Source organism: Dipodomys spectabilis, unplaced genomic scaffold (genome assembly GCF_019054845.1).
Source record: "Dipodomys spectabilis isolate Male_0828 unplaced genomic scaffold, ASM1905484v1 ptg000233l, whole genome shotgun sequence".
In the NCBI taxonomy this organism is placed as follows: domain Eukaryota; kingdom Metazoa; phylum Chordata; class Mammalia; order Rodentia; family Heteromyidae; genus Dipodomys; species Dipodomys spectabilis.
Genome location: NW_024870910.1, coordinates 157,362 through 174,452, shown reverse-complemented (window position 1 = coordinate 174,452; position 17,091 = coordinate 157,362). Strand labels below are relative to the sequence as shown.

At 42.7% G+C, this 17,091-nt stretch overlaps 1 protein-coding gene across 3 annotated transcripts; it reads right to left on the bottom strand.

The window, feature by feature from the left end:
* Positions 1–843: 843 nt before the first annotated feature.
* On the bottom strand, positions 844–16,636 carry Mcee (methylmalonyl-CoA epimerase). 3 transcript variants are annotated; one of them, XM_042698504.1, is made up of 3 exons: positions 16,531–16,636; positions 10,355–10,692; positions 844–1,131 (listed from the first exon to the last, which is right to left on the bottom strand). In XM_042698504.1, exons 1-3 carry the CDS (start codon positions 16,577–16,579, stop codon positions 979–981), a joined length of 540 nt encoding a protein of 179 aa, XP_042554438.1. In that variant the 5' UTR covers positions 16,580–16,636; the 3' UTR covers positions 844–978. The 3 variants fall into 3 exon arrangements, with proteins under 3 accessions (XP_042554438.1, XP_042554440.1, XP_042554439.1); XM_042698506.1 differs by having other exon boundaries at positions 10,355–10,703; positions 16,554–16,623; XM_042698505.1 differs by having other exon boundaries at positions 10,355–10,697; positions 16,545–16,605.
* Positions 16,637–17,091: the final 455 nt, after the last annotated feature.

Sequence of the window (17,091 nt, the reverse complement as noted above, 5' to 3'; positions counted from 1 at the left end):
GGCTTATTTCTTAACATAATGTCCTCCAGTTTGCCACAGTGACAGAATTTCCTTCTTCTTTATTGCTGAATAATACTCTGTTGTTGTACACCCGCTACATTTTATTTACTCAATCATGTGCTGCTGGGCAGCTAAGCAGACTCCCTATCATAGCTAGTCTGAGGAGTGCTGACTTCATTGCCTTTGAGTATTTACCCCAAAGTGAAAAAGCTGGGGTATATATTCTCTTATGTTAAGAGTAGAATACTGTGGGGCTGGGAAGGTGGCTCAGTGGTAGAGCACTAGCCTTGAGCTGAAGAGCTGAGGGACAGTGTCCAGGCCCAGAGTTCAGGCCCCATAACTGACCAAAAAAAAAAAAAGAGTAGAATATTATTAGGGTACAAGATGGGAGGCTGGACTTGCTAGTGGTACCTTCTTCTACTCATCTATGGAGACCTTATACTGAGACCCATTCATATAACATGCCCAGTGAATGCCTGAGGATAAAATAAATAAAACTGTGGACTTTGAAGAAACTGTAGTGAAAACACAGCCCTAAACAACTTTGAAAACACCTAGTATGGGCTGGGAAGTTGGCTCAGTGGTAGAGCACTTGCCTTGCATGCCTGAGACCCTGGGTTCGATTCCTCAGCACCACATAAGCAAAAAGAAAACACCTAGTATGTAGTTATCATATGACTGCCAGGTTGCTCCCCCCACTCCACTCCCACACTCTCCTCAATCACCCCATTTTAGAAGAGAAATAATTCATTTCTAGGAGTAAGTGTTCCATAGTGCTCTCTAAGTATCCAGTAATCAGTTTCCTCCTACTTCAAATGAACGAATATGTATGCATGTGTTACATACATTTTAGTCTTTCTGTGATTTAATTTTTCACTGTGAAACTTTCAAAGAGGTGGAATCAGTACCATAATACATTTGACAGTGTTTGGTAAGAGAAAAGTTTTTCAGGTCGATTATGTTTCTTGCACATCGAAGTCACACTTGCTCCAGTTCTACAAGGACCCCGCCACAGTCTTTGGGATGGAGAAAAATTACTGGTTTTCCATGTGCTCCTATTTTGGTATCCTCGGTCAGGCTTCGGATCTTCTTTTTTTTTAATTCGATCACGGCTGCCTTTATATTATCCACCTTGAGAGACGAAACAAGAACACATGAGATCATAAAAATGCCAAGTTGCATTACTGTAAGATGTACAAGAGACACTGAGAGCTTCTGCAATGTCCTCTGTCTTTGGACAGGGCCATTTATAAGCCATCACTGGGCTGGGGGTACAGTCCAGTGGTCCAGCACTTGCCTAGCAAGGGAGGAAGGCCCCGTGTTTGATCCCCAGCACTGCAAATGCACACACACACACATGTAAACACATGTACACACAAACAAGGCCTAACTGTTTCAGAAAAGTAAGTTGTCTAAACATCTCTAGGTGAGCAACTGCGATGCCCACGAATTCTCATCACCAGTAAAGGTTTCCATTTCTAACTCAAATCACCTAGCTGGCACTTAGTTCCTTTTGATGATACTGGGAAAAGTGATTTTTTTGCTGTTTCCCTCCCCGCCCCCCCAGAGACTTGGGTTCCTCAGCTATAGCAAGAAATGGAAGCTACTGTCATTTGGGTCGTAAGTGTCCCTGAAGTCCCTGTGGTAAATGCTGCTCTCCAGGGAAGGGATATAGGAGGGAGGCTTTTAGGAGGTCTAGAGGGAGATCTTCAGGTTATGGGGTGTGCATCCTTGAAGGGAATAGAGAGACCCACGCCCCCTCATCTTCTCCCTTCCTCCCTCTCTCTTTCTTCCTCCCTGGTGAGCAGTTTTTTCTGCCATGCACTCTTCCCATGATGCCTCCAAGCTGACCAATCCTGGACTGAAATCACCAAAATGGTGAACCAGAAATAACCTCTGATCACTGCAGATATATGTTAGAGTGATGGGAAGCCAGTCAACACAGAGGCCTCTCGTAGAAACTACAAATCAAAATGGCCACAGATAAGCTCAGTCCAGTCTGCACACAGCAAATGTGAGTACCCTTGTCTCTCCCCTCTCAAACCAAGTGGTTATAATCGTTGAGATATTCGTCCAACACATGAAAGTCATTTTTAAACTATCAAAATGTTATTGTCCATCATAAAAATCTCAACGTTATGATTTCACAAGTCTCTTATTTGTGGTTTATGTACTTGATGAAGAAATGCCCCTCCTCCATCTTGGAAATCAGTCATTGGATAGTGAATCCAGCCACGGATCAGGAGACACGAATGCCCACTTCGCCAGTCTTCCTGCACAAGCTCTCAAGTGCTGGGATGAGCCACTGTGCCTGCTTTGTACTTCTTTACTGAAGCTCTAGGGCACACATATAACTACTATGCATGCATACTGGAAAAATTGAACGATTAAGAGCATTGACGGAGAGAGCTAAGTTTCTCTCAAGGGAAAAAACTAGAGTGTTCCATGTGGTAACAGCTGGAGAGGCCAGGTCCTGGTGCCTCACACCTGTAATCCCAGCTACTCAGGAAGCTGAGATCGGAGTGTGGTTCAAAGCCAGCCTGGGCAGAAAAAAGTCAATAAGGCTGAGAAATCCTTTTCTCCAATTAACTATCAAAAAAGATTAAAGGGGAGCTGTGGCTCAAGTGGTAGAAGGCTAGCCTTGAGTAAAAACGCTCAAGGACAGCCCACAGGCCCTGAGTTCAAGCCCTGGGACCCGCATGTGTGCACACACACATATACACACAAAATGATAGTCACAACACATAACTCTCCATTTCCTCAGAGTACACATCACAAAATGCCTATCTCCCAAAGATATATAGCATTGAGCAGTATAGAAACTTGACAGCACCTCCTTGGGGTCAAGGTTAATATGAACCATGATAGGTCATGTTGAAGTTTCTCTGAAGAGAATGCAGCTGACCACTGTATTCTTCCTCCCCAGGCCAGCAATCACAGTACAGTCAGGAGAAAACCATCAGACCAATCTCAAACGAGATTTATATTTACAAAGTAATTGACAAGAAATCTTCAACTTGATGAGGTCATCAAACAACCAGGCAAGAAAAAAAATGCAAGGACATGAGACATCTAAACAGGCTCTGGAATATTGGATGGAATTTGAAAGGACACTGTGTCAAATCTAAGGAAATCTGAATAAAATGCTGGCTTCAGTAATAATGGATCAGCATTGGTTCATTAATTGGGACAAATGTATCCTACTAATGTTAAAATGTTAGTAACTGGAGGGGGGGGGGGTAGTGCTTGAAGAGATTAATCACTGGGCCTTGTTAGAATCTTAATTAGAATAAGTCAGCTGTAAAAAGATAATGGTAACTCAATCTTGTAAATATGATTTATGGACTGTATAGACCTGGTGCCTGCAAAGATTTACCTTTACTTTTGACTGATATGTCATGAGGTTCTTTGTTAGGCACACGAGTTGAATAGGGCAGAATAACATGCCGAAATTACTTTAAAATGGCTCAATAAATGAGAAAAGACAGATGAGGTAGGTATGGCTCTGAGTGAAGGCATCTGGGAGTAGACTGAACTCCCAACATTTTGAGTAGGGAATATGTTTTGTTTCTTCTTTTAAAATTATCTTTAAGTAGTTGTACAAAGGAGGTGCAATTTAACAAAGCAGTTTAAGAATACAGTGCCTCTTGATCAGGGCCTTACCCATCCTTCCCCTAGCTACCTACCCTTCCCTCTTGATTGCGTTTTCCCTCTTTCTCTTCATTTGCCTACCTGCTTTCCCCTGGGCTCCACCCCATACCTTTTGAATCCCTGATGTTTTCTTTTGCTGAACTTTGACTGCCTTTTTAAGGAATTACATTCTGAGTTCTCCCTTAAATCTACTGTATTTATTTAGTTAATGCATTTGTATACACCTGCATACCACCCAACACATTTACTTAAATTTATAAGCCCTCTGGATAACTTCTATTTTACATCAGATCATGAATGTTTTATAGAGTATTCTACCCAAGTACAAACTTACAATTCTAATATTGCACCCCAATTTTTGCTTATTCAATATCCGCTAATCCAAGAAATAATTCAAAAAACAAGAAAAACATCCAAGATGTAGTGAGTGATGATTTATTTTTGTAAAATGACTAATTGATATTGGACGGGCATCAATTTCTTTTTGTTGCTATTTCTTTTGCTAACTTTGGTTTTAAAGATCTACTCTTCTGTTAATGTTGCTATGTAAAATTTGTAATTCTTTAGGAGTACTCTGAATGGTTTGTTTGGAAGTAATAAAAAGAATGAAATAAAAATGTCTTAATTTTCTGAATTGAAAGGCCATCCAAAATAGTTATATAAGAAATGCAAGTCGATTTGTTTTGAGAAATTAAATCTATCCCCCTAAGTAATGAAAGTAATATGGTCAATAATAACCCATCTTTAAAAATAGGTTTTTATAGTCTTTTAAAACAGCTTTTATGGTTCTTCAAACAATTACACTTGTGCATAGATAGCTCCTGTAGGGTCTTGAGTATGTTTGTGAAACTCTGAGCTATATGATTTCCACTTCAATTTCCTGCCAGCTTTCGGGTGTATGAATGTGTGACTGAAAGTTCTTGTTGATTTTCCTGTCATTGTAAATTGAAAGTGGCAATAAATTCAAATAAAAAGCATGTGGACCGTCCCCATCACAATTCATTATCTGCAGGTAAATTTTCTATCTTCTTTAGTGCTCAGCTGCCTGATCTGACTACGCCCATTACGTTTTGTTTGGTGGAAGGCAAGCTGTGGGGTAAATAGCAGCTTTAAACCTGAAGGTATATAGGTGGCTTCTACTTTTATGAGCAAGTAAAATTTGATGAACAAGTCACAGTGTGCCACAGGATATGTCAATCGACTTAACAAAACAGGCTTTTATTTTACATAAAATTATTCTGGTGTTAACTGATGCCAATAATGAATAATTCAATCCTAAATTTGATTTAAATCTCTAACACTTAAAACAAAAAGTCAGGATTAAATATTTATGTTTCTATTGTCTCTCCCCCTACAGCTAAAACTAAGTGAACTGCAGGAACACAGCAGTACTTTCATCATGCCTGGGGGTTGGTGGCTTCCAGTGTGCTCTTTGGAATGGCTTCACAGGGTGCTTGTTTCTAAAGCTTCCCTATTTGCTGCAGTAGTCACATACAATACTCCCCAAGCGCTGTCTCCTCTGAAATGTTCATCTGATAGCAAAACACTAAAAAAACAAACAACAAAAATAACAACTAGACTCAGCCAGGAGGTGGTGGCTCATCCTAGCTACTCAGGAGGCTGAGATCTGAGGATCACAGTGCAAAGCCAGCCCCAGCAGGAAAGACCATGAGACTCTTATTACCAATTAACCACCAGAAAACGAAGTGGCGCTGGGGATCCAAAGTGGTACAGCACTAGTCTTGAGCACAAGTGCTCAGGGGACAGTGCCCAGCCCCACAACCGACCAAAGGAAAAACAAAAACAAAACAAAAAACAATGAATGACAGAAAAAAATGTCAGAACAAAATTTAAGCACTCATGAGAAAAAGGACATTTAAGATGAGAAAAAAATAGCCCAAAGGTGTGAAACATGCCCAAACAGAAACCGTGAAAGCAGATCTCTGTGAGAAAGAACAAAGACCCTAGAAATATTACAGAGGAAAGAAAATTCTGCCACAGGTGAATTTAACATAATATAAAAACAGCTGGCATTGGGCTGGGAAGGTGGCTCAGTGGTAGAGTGCTTGCCTTGCATGCCTGAGGCCCTGGGTTCGATTCCTCAGCACCACATAAGAAAAAAGAAAAAAGCCGGAAGTGGCGCTGTGGCTCAAGTGGTAGAACGCTCGCCTTGAGCTGAAGAGCTGAGGGACAGCGCCCAGGCCCAGAGTTCAGGCCCCATGACCGGACCCAAAAAAAAAAAAAAAAACAAAACAGCTGGCATTAAGAAATATCTGGCAATAAACCATAACACTATAGAAATGTGAGCATTTTCAGGGGTATGGTAGAGTAGGCAGATTAGTTTACTGAATGGTAAACCAGGGCAACTGCATATTGCAGCTGGCCACCATTTAGCTGTTTCATGTATCATCTGAACCTGTGGTTACTCCGCCCCTTTGACACCTGGTGGCGCTCTAGTTCAGTTTCCATCAACTGCTGTGGCTTTAGGGATTGGCACTTTGGAGATTCTGAGTAAATGTAGCCCTTCTTATATCCCCATGGTTTGGTGTTACTGAGTAACCCCCATTAAATCTCATTCTTTGGGTTGCTGGCACCGGCTCATTTCTGAGAAAAATCTCTATCTTCTATCTTTTGTCATATGCAAAAAGATATGTTTCTGAATAGTGCCTATGAGCTACATCTAAGAAAAGACTAAACCAGGTGCTGGTGGCTCATGCCTGTAGTCCTAGCTACCCAGGAGGCTGAGATCTGAGGATGGTGGTTCAAAGCCAGCCCGGGGAAGAAAGTCCGTGAGACTCTTATCTCCCATTAACCACCAAAAAACCGGAAGTGGTACTGTGGCCCAAGTGGTAGAGCGCTCGCCTTGAGCTGAAGAGCTGAGGAACAGCGCCCAGGCCCAGAGTTCAAGACCCACAACCGACAAAAAACAAACAAAAAAAAAAGGACTAAAGAACTCTCTTGCAGATGTAACATTTATTGTCCTTCTATTATGTCGAGTACTGGGAGCATTGAGTCTCAGATGCTTTCCTTTTGCCACTGATGTACTGTAAAAGTGCTTCTAAAGCATGGCCACACATCCTTGTGGGGACTCACCCTTGTGTGTCACCTGCCTTGAACCTGCCTTTGCCCAAGAGACCACGGCACAGGTCCTGTGGTGGACTTTGGAGGCTTGGCCAGAAGAGGTCACCACCGTCCTTGCTTGGTCTCCTCGGGACACTGGCTCTGGGGTGGCCAGCTGCTGAGTAAGAGGTCCACCACCTAGTGTCAGACCTCTGCTTAACTCAGACAGCAGAGGGACCCTCTGAAGGTGTGTCTCTGCTTTCCAGCTTGCCGACCTCAGCTGTGAGCCTCCATGTCAGCTGCCAGCCACCAGGAATAGGGCACCTGGGCCACCACTGTGGCCACCAACAGCTGTCCCCTCACAAGAGATCCAAAGCAAAAGCAGAGCTCTCCTGAGCTTTCTGGTCCCCAAAATCCGGAGTGGATGCCGGTTGCTGATAGTCTATCTCGTGGTAATGTGGTAAATAGAACAATGGCTACAGAAAGAGTTTCTGCTGGATACAATCCCTTTGTGAACAATGGGAGACAAGGCCAGACTCAAGTTGTATGAAGGAAGAACAGACCAAGCTACACAGGATCGGTCAACAAGAATGCATTTTCTGATCAAGGAAAGGCAAGACATTTTGTTCCACCCGCTGGGTCAGGGAAGCAAGTGGCCCCTTTCACTGGGTGCTGCTGTGGACGGCTACAGCAGGGAAGAAAGAGCAATGAGTGTTCCTGTCGTTCAGCGTTTCTCTATTCAGGAAGAATATCCCGCTCTTCTGGCAATATTAGGTTTTGAAAATTCCCAAGTGTAGCACGGCCTGAAGGCCTTCTTTTATTCCCTCGAGGTTTAGTGGCACACAGTGCTGTGTTCCTCCGTGTCTGTCTCCCTCACACCCACGTGTAACACGTGACGAAGCTCAGGCCAATGGAATAGGAGCAAAAGGGGATAGATTCTTAAAGGCGCTTGCCCTGTTTTCTCTCTGTCTTCTTCTTCTGGTAAACATGGATGTGTGACCAACCCCTGGGAGCCACTTGCTACAGGCTGCCGAGCTGGCCCGTCAGCTTTGCAGCTTCCTTTTTAGATTCCCAAGAGGAAAAGAAAAATCTATCTGGTTAAGTCACTATTCTGGTTAAGACACTATTTAAGTCACTATTGCAAGATGATGATGATATGGGGCTCAAGTAGCAACTCCCCACTTTTCCACACCTCCTCCTACCTCCTACCTCCATTTTTCCACTCAGACACTTGCCTTTGAGCTCTACTTTTGAACTTGCTGTTACTTTACCGAACTGAACTTCTCACAGCCTGTGTGCTTTGAAGCCATGGGCTCTCTTGATGTGGAACCCAGACAGTGCAGTGTGGGAGGAAGCAGAGTGGGGTTCAAAGGGGGGGCACGGTCCTGCTTCTCTTCAACTTTCACTGATAAAGCCTGCAGGCCCAAGGTAACCCAAGAAGGAAAGACAGGCTACAGTTCAGGCCCCACTTACCTGGTCTAATCGCCAGAAGCTAACCCTCCTCAAAATGTTAAACTAGGTCAAGAGACTGAAGGTTGGCCTCCCGATAAGAGGTTAAGAGGGCAGGCCCTCAGGCAACTGTCTTTTGAAATACTAACAATACCAATTAGGCTTCAATTTACATTTAATTTGATAGGGCATTCTTAGCTACCAGGTCAATTGCCTTCATTTTATTCATGGAGTTCAAAAGCCTGGGTGAATCTGGGTTTGAGCTTGCTAGCCAGCTACACCTAAGGCCACTAAGGAAGCAATCAGTGCAAGCTATCAGTGATCACCCCACCCAAAAGAGGCCACAGCACCCTCGTGCGGCAGCTGGGGGAATGAACAAATACAATGCACATGTAGTACTTAATAGTCTGCTGATGATTACCCTATGCCTTTTACCCACTACTGTTCTCTACTGTCTGGAATATCTGTTTCCTATTATTCATCTGGGAAATTCCTTCACAGCCATTGTTGATTCACACTCTATCAGACCCTGTCATCTCCGTGACCTGCCACAAGGAACAAGCCCTATCTCTTTTGGAGAAGTCCCTACTTGTAACTCTACTTGGAACACTCACTGTAGTTGCTTATTTAAATATCTTTCCATGGTTACTATACACGTGGCCCAGGTCTTATTCATCGCTGAACCTCAAGTGTTCAGAGCATGCACTGTTGGTTCTCCTATCCGAATACTTCATTCTATAATCAGCCCACCTTTCTTCTGGAGTAGATTGAGACTTTACTATTAAGTATGTCATTAATTCTAGCAAAACAACTGTCCTAACAAATTAATTTCAATTGAAGCCTAATTGGTATTTCTAGTATTCAAAAAGGCAGTTAACTGAACATAAACATCTACAGATAAATGGTCTCTAGTGAGAATGCTCTTGTCTTAACATTTCATGTTTTTTTTTGGAATGTGCTAGCAAATTCAATTTAGAAGATACTAAAACCAAAACTACAGTTGGTAATTGAAAATGTATTGCTTTTATAATGGGGAACAAGTTATTAGAATTTCAAGGACAGAAAATAACTAGAATACTTTGGACTGGGCTTATAGCTCAGTGTAGTGTGGCCTTAGTATGACCTTGGTCCACAGTTCAATTCCAGAACCAAGAAAAAACCAAATAACAAGAAAACCTTTCAATATCAGTATGGAAATTCTTTTATGTCCAGTCCTTTCAACCTGCTTCTCCTAACTGCTCCATGAGCAAGGACTGGAGTGAAGACTCCATATTTTACACTTGGCCTTTTCGGTGTCTATTCAATCAAGTTTTTAATAAGATACACTAATATTATTTTAATAACTTTCTAGAGAAAGAGCATTCATATATGAAAATACATGAATCCACATACACTTATGGATCTACCTTTGAAAAGGACTATTATCAGTCCCCTTAAGAAACATAATAAGTTTCTTTCTTTCTTTTTTTTTTTTTGGTCCGGTCGTGGGGCCTGAACTCTGGGCCTGGCCGCTGTCCCTCAGCTCTTCAGCTCAAGGCTAGCGCTCTACCTCTTGAGCCACAGCGCCACTTCCGGCTTTTTTCTTTTTACTTATGTGGTGCTGAGGAATCGAACCCAGGGCCTCATGCATGCAAGGCAAACACTCTACCACTGAGTCACCTTCCCAGGCCCACATAATAAGTTTCTAATGATAAAAACTATATGTTGCCTTAAAAGGGGCCAGTGAGGATTGTAGTTCGAAGCCAGCCTGGGAAAAAAAGTCTGCTAAGACTCTTTTTTTTTTTTGGGTCCGGTAGTGGGGCCTGAACTCTGGGCCTGGGCACTGTCCCTCAGCTCTTCAGCTCAAGGCTAGCGCTCTACCACTTGAGCCACAGCGCCACTTCCGGCTTTTTTCTTTTTGCTTATGTGGTGCTAAGGAATCGAACCCAGGGCCTCAAGCATGCAAGGCAAGCGCTCTACCACTGAGCCACCTTCCCAGCCCTGCTAAGACTCTTATCTCTAACTAACCACCAAAAAGGGAGAAATGGAGCTGTGGCTCAAGTGGTAGAGTACTCGTGTTGAGCAGAACAAGCTCAGGGATGGAGCCCAGGTCCTGAGTTCAAGCCCTAGTACTGTCCCCGACCCCCACCCCCCAAAATAGGAGGGATTTTGGTAAAGGAGAGATTTAAAACACTAGACATTAGAGAGCCAGTACCTCAATGCAGATGTGATGTATTCCTCCAGACTTATTCTTCTTCAGGAAACCTTCGATCGGACTCTCATCTCCCAGCGGATGGAGCAGTTCCATCTTGGTATTTCCCAGGTCGACAAAAGAAACGGAGACTCCGTGTTCAGGAAGAGGGACCGCCTCGCTCACCTTGGCCCCCATAACATCCCGATAAAACGCCATGGTCTTTGGCAGGTCTGGCACCGCTATGGCTACATGGTTGAGCCGACCCAGTTTCCACACATCAGCGGCTGCCTGACGCAGGGGCTGCCAAGTGGAAAAAGCTCTTCCTGCTCGAATTGGAGTCTGGAGTCTGAAATAAAACCCTGGAAGATGGAACCCGGGGACAATTACTGTACTTTTAATTTATAAATCTAAAGAAATAAATCATAATTTGAATCTTTTCAAATAATAATTTGAAATTAAGTTAGGAGAGACACAGGGAAAAGTTTATGCCAAAACTACTCCCTCTGCTCTGCCAAGGATGAAAAAGCTGTCTAGAATTAAAAAAAAAAAAAAACACACACACACAAAAACTGGGCTGGGAAGGTGGCTCAGTGGTAGAGAGCTTGCGTTGCATGCATGAGGCCCTGGGTTCGATTCCTCAGCACTACATAAGCAGAAAAAGCCAGAAGTGGTGCTGTAGCTCAAGTGGTAGAGTGCTAGCCTTGAGCTGAGGGACAGCGCCCAGGCCCAGAGTTCAGGCCCCACGACCCACAAAACACACACACACACACACACACACACACACACACACAGAATTAAAGAAACTAATTCTGAGCTTCAACAACGTTATACTAAAGAATGACGCTTTTCATAATAACATACATTTCCTGGTAATACTAAAATGATGGGTGCATATTGAGAATTGTTCATAAATCTCTGTACTTCATGGAGAGGTGAATTTGAATATGGTAGTAAGATAACACGGAACACATACCACACATATATGGTTATAAGGGCAAACCATCTTCTTTGTTACCAGACACATATCCCATTTCTAGCCTGTAATAAGTTCATGAAAGGCATATCTATATAGTATTTTTAATGGGTTATTTTTTCAGTAACGGCTAAGGAAAATTTTGAAGTATTGGGGGAAACAAGCAAAGTCTGAGGAAGTACTTGTTTCCTCTGGGACAAGGTTTGGCTTTTACTTTTGTTTTAGTGTTTTTTTAATTGGGTTTTTTGGTTTGTTTGTTTTTTGCCAGTCCTGGGGCTTGAATTTAGGGCCTGGGCACTATCTCTGAGCAATTTTGCTCAAGGCTAGTGCTCTACCTTTGAGCCACAGTGCCACTTCTGGTTTTCTGGTAATTAACTCTGAGATAAGAGTCTCAGGGACTTTCCTGCTCAGGCTGGCTTTCAATTGAAGCTCTGACTATCTCAGCCTCCAAAGCAGCTATGATTATAGGCACCAGCCACCTGTTCCTGGCTTGGGACAAGGTTATTTCTTTCATAATTATACAATCTGAGCAGAACTGCTCCTACATTGATTGCTGAAATACTCAAAGATTTTCATATTCAATAGATTAATATGGTCTGGTTTTATGGACACACTGTATTCTAAAATCCAAATGTGCCAAAATGCAGTACACACAGACATAAATGTACAACTGAAACTAAAGCCCACAAAAGAATACTTAGTCCCTGCTGTCAGTGATATGTCCTGATTATTTTCTAATCTTGTATTTCCCATGTTTTCAAAACACTTTAGCACTATCCATTAAATATTAAAGAATTTGCCTGTTTTTGCGAAGAATAGGTAGTTGGTGCCTAAGCATGTATGTATACTAGGGCCACAATAAATCTCCTCATTCTTAATTACTACTGACATGCAATGCTGTCATTATTGGAGTCTTTTCTCCAATTAACTAGGAAAAAGCTGAAAGTGGAAGCCATAACTCAAGTGGTACAGCACCAGTCATGAGTAAAAATGTTGAGGCCCTGCATTCAAGCCCTTGTTCAGGCATTAAAAAAAAAAAAAGCTATTGAGTCTGTAAGATTTTAAGGGTCTGCCAAATACTCAGTATTTTCTCTTAGCATGAGTTTAGCCTACATAAGATGAGTCAACCAGAAGACTCCATAAATGTCTTACTAAGGACAATGAGCAGACATCCTAGTCCAAAGGGACAGACTGCAGGATGCCCAAGTAAAAACAAAGGATAAACCTGGTACCAGATTGCTTTAGGGACATTTCTAAAACTGCCCTGGACAGGAAGCTCAAGCAACTCACTGCACTTTTTCTTTCTTAACATCTGGCTTATTAGAACAAGTTCTTTTTCTTTAATCTAAAAAGATCTCCTTTATATGCAATCAAGACAGAAACAGCAGCCTCTTCATATACTGTAAGATTTATGGTTTTTGAAGGTTATGTTATCTCTAGAAGTGTAACTGGTTTGGGAAGGGTAATGGCTTTTATTGGTTTCATTTGGTCCCTACACTGTAAATTCAAGGAACAGGACAGACAAATACAATGACACCATTGAAATTTCACCAATTCAGTTCCTTTAAAACAAAGGGATAATAAATAAAACTAGCCAATAACCACACCAGATACTCAATAACATTAGCAATCCAAGCCACAGAGATACCATTTTACACTCAAGAAGAAAACTCCCAAATAGCAAGTGTTGGAACCCTGGCATCTTGCTGGTGAAAATGTACAATGGTGTATGCAGTTTCTCAAAAAAAAAAAATTAGAACATTATATGACCCAACAAGTACCCCAGCAACTGCAACTAGAATCTCATAAACTAATATGTATAGCAACAGTATTCCCCAACAGCCAAAAAAATGAAACATTACACATACCTTTACAATGGACTATTAAGAAGTGCTACAACATTATGATAAGTGACAGAAGGCAGACACAAATGATCCTATAGCATGTGATCTCATTAGTATCAAATATCACGTATAGGAAACGCACAGGCAGAGGCAGAATAGTGGCTGCTGAGGGGAGGGGAGGGGAGGGGAGGGGAGGGGAGGGGAGGGGAGGGGAGGGGAGGGGAGGGGAGGGTTGCAGAATGATTGCTTAATACAAACGGGTTTCCTTTTGGGGTTATGCAAAAGGTCTCGGGACAAGATAGAGGTGATAGCTCCACAACATGGCAAATGTAATAAATGCTAGTTCACTTATACATTTTAATGGCTAATTTTATGCTACTTAAACTTTAAAGGAGTAGGAAGAGGAGACACTAGGCATTGAAAGATCTGTGGATGGAATCCTATAGATCAAGCAAAAACTGGGTAAAGAACAGTGTTTTAAATTATACACACATATCTAAATGTATATTTATATAACATGTTTATATTTATATTATGTGCTATATTTTTATATATTACATGAAAAACATTTTGAGTAATGACAAAAAATATTGAACACACAATGGACAATTTTATATGTGAACGTATTGTGACATAATATGAAGCCAACATTTCAAACATTTTGTAGCTTATCTGTTATGCGAAAGTGTGTATGCACTCTTAATTCTTACCTCTCCCTTAGTATTGGATCTCACGAGTCACGTTCTTACTAATCACTTAAAAGTACCGTCGTTCTTCCTGTTCAGATTTGGCATTTCAGGTCAATTTCTCCAAGCATAAAAGTAAAGATCTAGCTGCAAGAGTCTATCGTCAAATGTACTGAAGTATATTGTGTAAAAATTAGATATTAACTTTGTCACTTGCTAGGATTTATAGTCAGTAGAGGGCAGAATCTCATGGGTTAAAAAAAAAACCAAAAACTTTTATTTTACCTCACATTTCCCATAATGCCTATGGGTTTACTTCAGTTAGAATTACATGCTGATGCTACTATGTAACTTTGCTTCAATCTGGAATCATGTTTAACTGTGAAGTCACAAACTCCAAGTATTATGTCATAGGAAGGCTCCATGTAATGATATAGCCCTACCAGTCTTCAAGGCCATAAAAAAATTGAGATAGCGGTTAGGAGTTCAGTGAGCACTTCATTTCACCTAATTCCCCCAATAATTCTATGACAGACCTTAAGTCATTTCCTTAATGCCATACCAAGTAGCAATGCCAAGATGTGTCAATACCACAGTTGATTTAGTCAATCATTAAACTCTCACTCCTTTAGAACTATTTGTTTTGGCTGGAGGTTGAATACAGACCCTGTACATTCTAGAAAGGCTCTATTTCCATCTATACTCCTAACCTTTACAATTCTTTCAATTCCCAATTTTTAATCTTACTGGTATATGTCCTCTGAGCAATACTGCTTGATAAGAGAGATTACTTCATTTCATGAGGTGCTTTTTTTTTTTTTCTCCTTCCCCCAAAATGTATGTGAATCCAGGTACCAGTGACTCAGGCCTGTAATTCTAAGCTACTCAAGAGACTGAGATCTGAGGCTCACAATTTCCCAGCAGGAAAGTCCAGGAGACATTCAATTCTAATTAATTACAAAAAAAACCCAAAAGTTGAGCTGCGACTCAAGTGGTATGGTACAGTGCCAACCTCAAACAAAAATACTAAGTGTCCAGGCCCTGAGTTCAACCCCTAGTACTTCCTCCACCCCCTCCCTAAAGGTATTTAAACTAAGATCCTGACTTAGATTTTTACCAAAGGCTAAAGTGTATTATCAAAAACTTGAATATTGAATATCATGTTATTCAGGAATTCTGTGTCAACTGTGCTTCAGACCATTACAATATTTGTTTCTATTTAGGCGGATGATATATATTGTCCCTTTAACCTGAATTAAGTATGGAGATAGCTAAACCTAATAGGATGAGACTTTGCTTTCTGTGTGGCTCATCACTTAGCCCCTGTAACTTTTAGATAATTCAGCAAAGTTGTGATTGTTGGAAAATACTAAAGTAATCAAGTAACTAACTCAATTTGAGATGGGTCTCAAAAGATGACTTGAACTGATAAGTCAAACAGGTGGGATAAGAGCATTTTAAAAAAATAATAAAATTGTGCCAGTACTTGGGTTTAAACTGAGGGCCTTAGTACTTGCTCTAGGCTGGTGCTCTACCACAATTCCACCCAGCTTTTCATTATTTAATTGGTGATGAGTCTCAGATTTGTCTGCTCTTCCTGGTTTCAAGCTTAAACCCTCAAATCTCAGCCTTTGGAGTCACTGGGATTATATGTGTGAGCCACCTATGCTAATCCCTTTTATTTTATTTTTTTCCTTTTAGGAGAAAAGTCTGGGATTAACAAAGCTTTATTCATTCTCTCCAACGTTTTTAAAACACACTAGTTGAAGGCTTTGTCACTAATGTTCCGGAGTAACGCTGAGGCTTTATGGCTTTGCACTTTCTCCCAACAGGAAAGCTCAGATTAAAACAAAAAAAACAGAAAGGAGAAAGTGCAGGAGTTAGAAAACTTGAACAACTAACATTAACTGCTGATTCTAACTATTAAAAAAAAAATCGAGGTGAAGAGTACTTAAGGTACATCCAATCCCTCTGCCTTTATTTTTCTTGTTTATGTACAAAATGATACATATATTGGGATATATGAGTAAAACACTCCTTCCTTATATCTTATACTGGGCTAACCGCCAGGTGTTCCCAGCAAGTTTAAACCCATCAAATCTTTTGTTTTCTCCTTAAGGTGTACAAGACAGTAACAGTCTCTTCTCTTTCCTTCAGAGTGTGTGTGTGTGTGTGTGTGTGTGTGTGTGTGTGTGTCTGTCTGTCTGTGTGTGTGTGTCTGTCTGTGTGTGCTGGTACTGGGGCTTGAACTCGGGGCTTAGCGCTCTTGCTTGGATTTTTCGATCACAGCTGGTGCTCTACCACTTGATCCACGTTTCCCCCTTGTTTGTGCTGTTTGTTGCTGGCTTTGAACTGCAGTCCTCCGATCTCAGCCTCTTGAGCAGCTGGATCACAGGCAAGAGCCTGTCCTCACATCTGTCCCCGACCTGTGCGTGCGTCCCCGGACAGGTTCCCCTCGTCTCTCGGGCCCGCGGGAAGAAGGACCACAAGCCCTGGAAAACTTCCCGGGGTGCCGGGCAGACTCGCAGAGATCCCGCGGTCGGGTCCGGGGCTGAGGGCCGCGGGGAACCGCTGCAGCGCCGGGTCCCGGACGCGTCACATCCACATGCCCCGACCACGCCGCGGCCTCCTCCGCCCCGGCCTGCCGCCCCACACGCCCAGCCCCACGGGGATCTGAGGGAGCCCCGTATTCACCTGCTGCGGTGTTGGCCGCGGCCGCCGCGGCCTTCAACACGCGCGCCATCTTGGGGAAGAGACAGGCTAAAGCGCGAGAGCCGGAGGAGCTGGCGAGGAAATCGGCTCCGGGACGCGGCCAGAGGGGTGGGCGTGGCGTAAGACAGAGGGGCGTGGCGTAAGGTGGAGGGCGTGGTGTGTGATGAGATGGGCGGGCGAGGCATTGTATCGAGAGGGCGTGGCATTGGCTTGGGGGCGTGGCGTGAGGTAGAAGGGCGGAGCAGGGTGCGGAGGGCGGGGCATCCTATAGAAGGGCGGGGCACGAGGCTGGGGGCGGGGCATGAGGCGGAGGGCAAGGCGAGCGTAGTTACGTTCCGAAGGATTTAGGAAGCGGCCCGCTCTTCTGTTATAATGTCGCCAGACCACTTACTGTACCTAAAGCACAAAGCGACTTCGCATCACCATTAGTGGGGAGGAAGCCCCAAACACTTTTTAGAGGAAGCGCAAGCGTGCTCTGGTTGATCCAGTACTGTTTCCGTTTCCTGCTCCGCCCCTGTCCCCGCCTCCAATGGAAATTCTCGC

What these genes read in the sequence shown, in the direction of transcription:
- Mcee (XM_042698504.1), bottom strand. Translation starts at nt 16,579, where the DNA reads ATGGCGCGCGTGTTGAAGGCCGCGGCGGCCGCGGCCAACACCGCAGCA. An exon ending in CGCGGCCAACACCGCAGCAG is followed by an intron (nt 10,693 to 16,530) that starts GTGAATACGGGG and finishes TCCATCTTCCAG; the next exon opens with GGTTTTATTTCAGACTCCAG. An exon ending in TACATCACATCTGCATTGAG is followed by an intron (nt 1,132 to 10,354) that starts GTACTGGCTCTC and finishes TCGTCTCTCAAG; the next exon opens with GTGGATAATATAAAGGCAGC.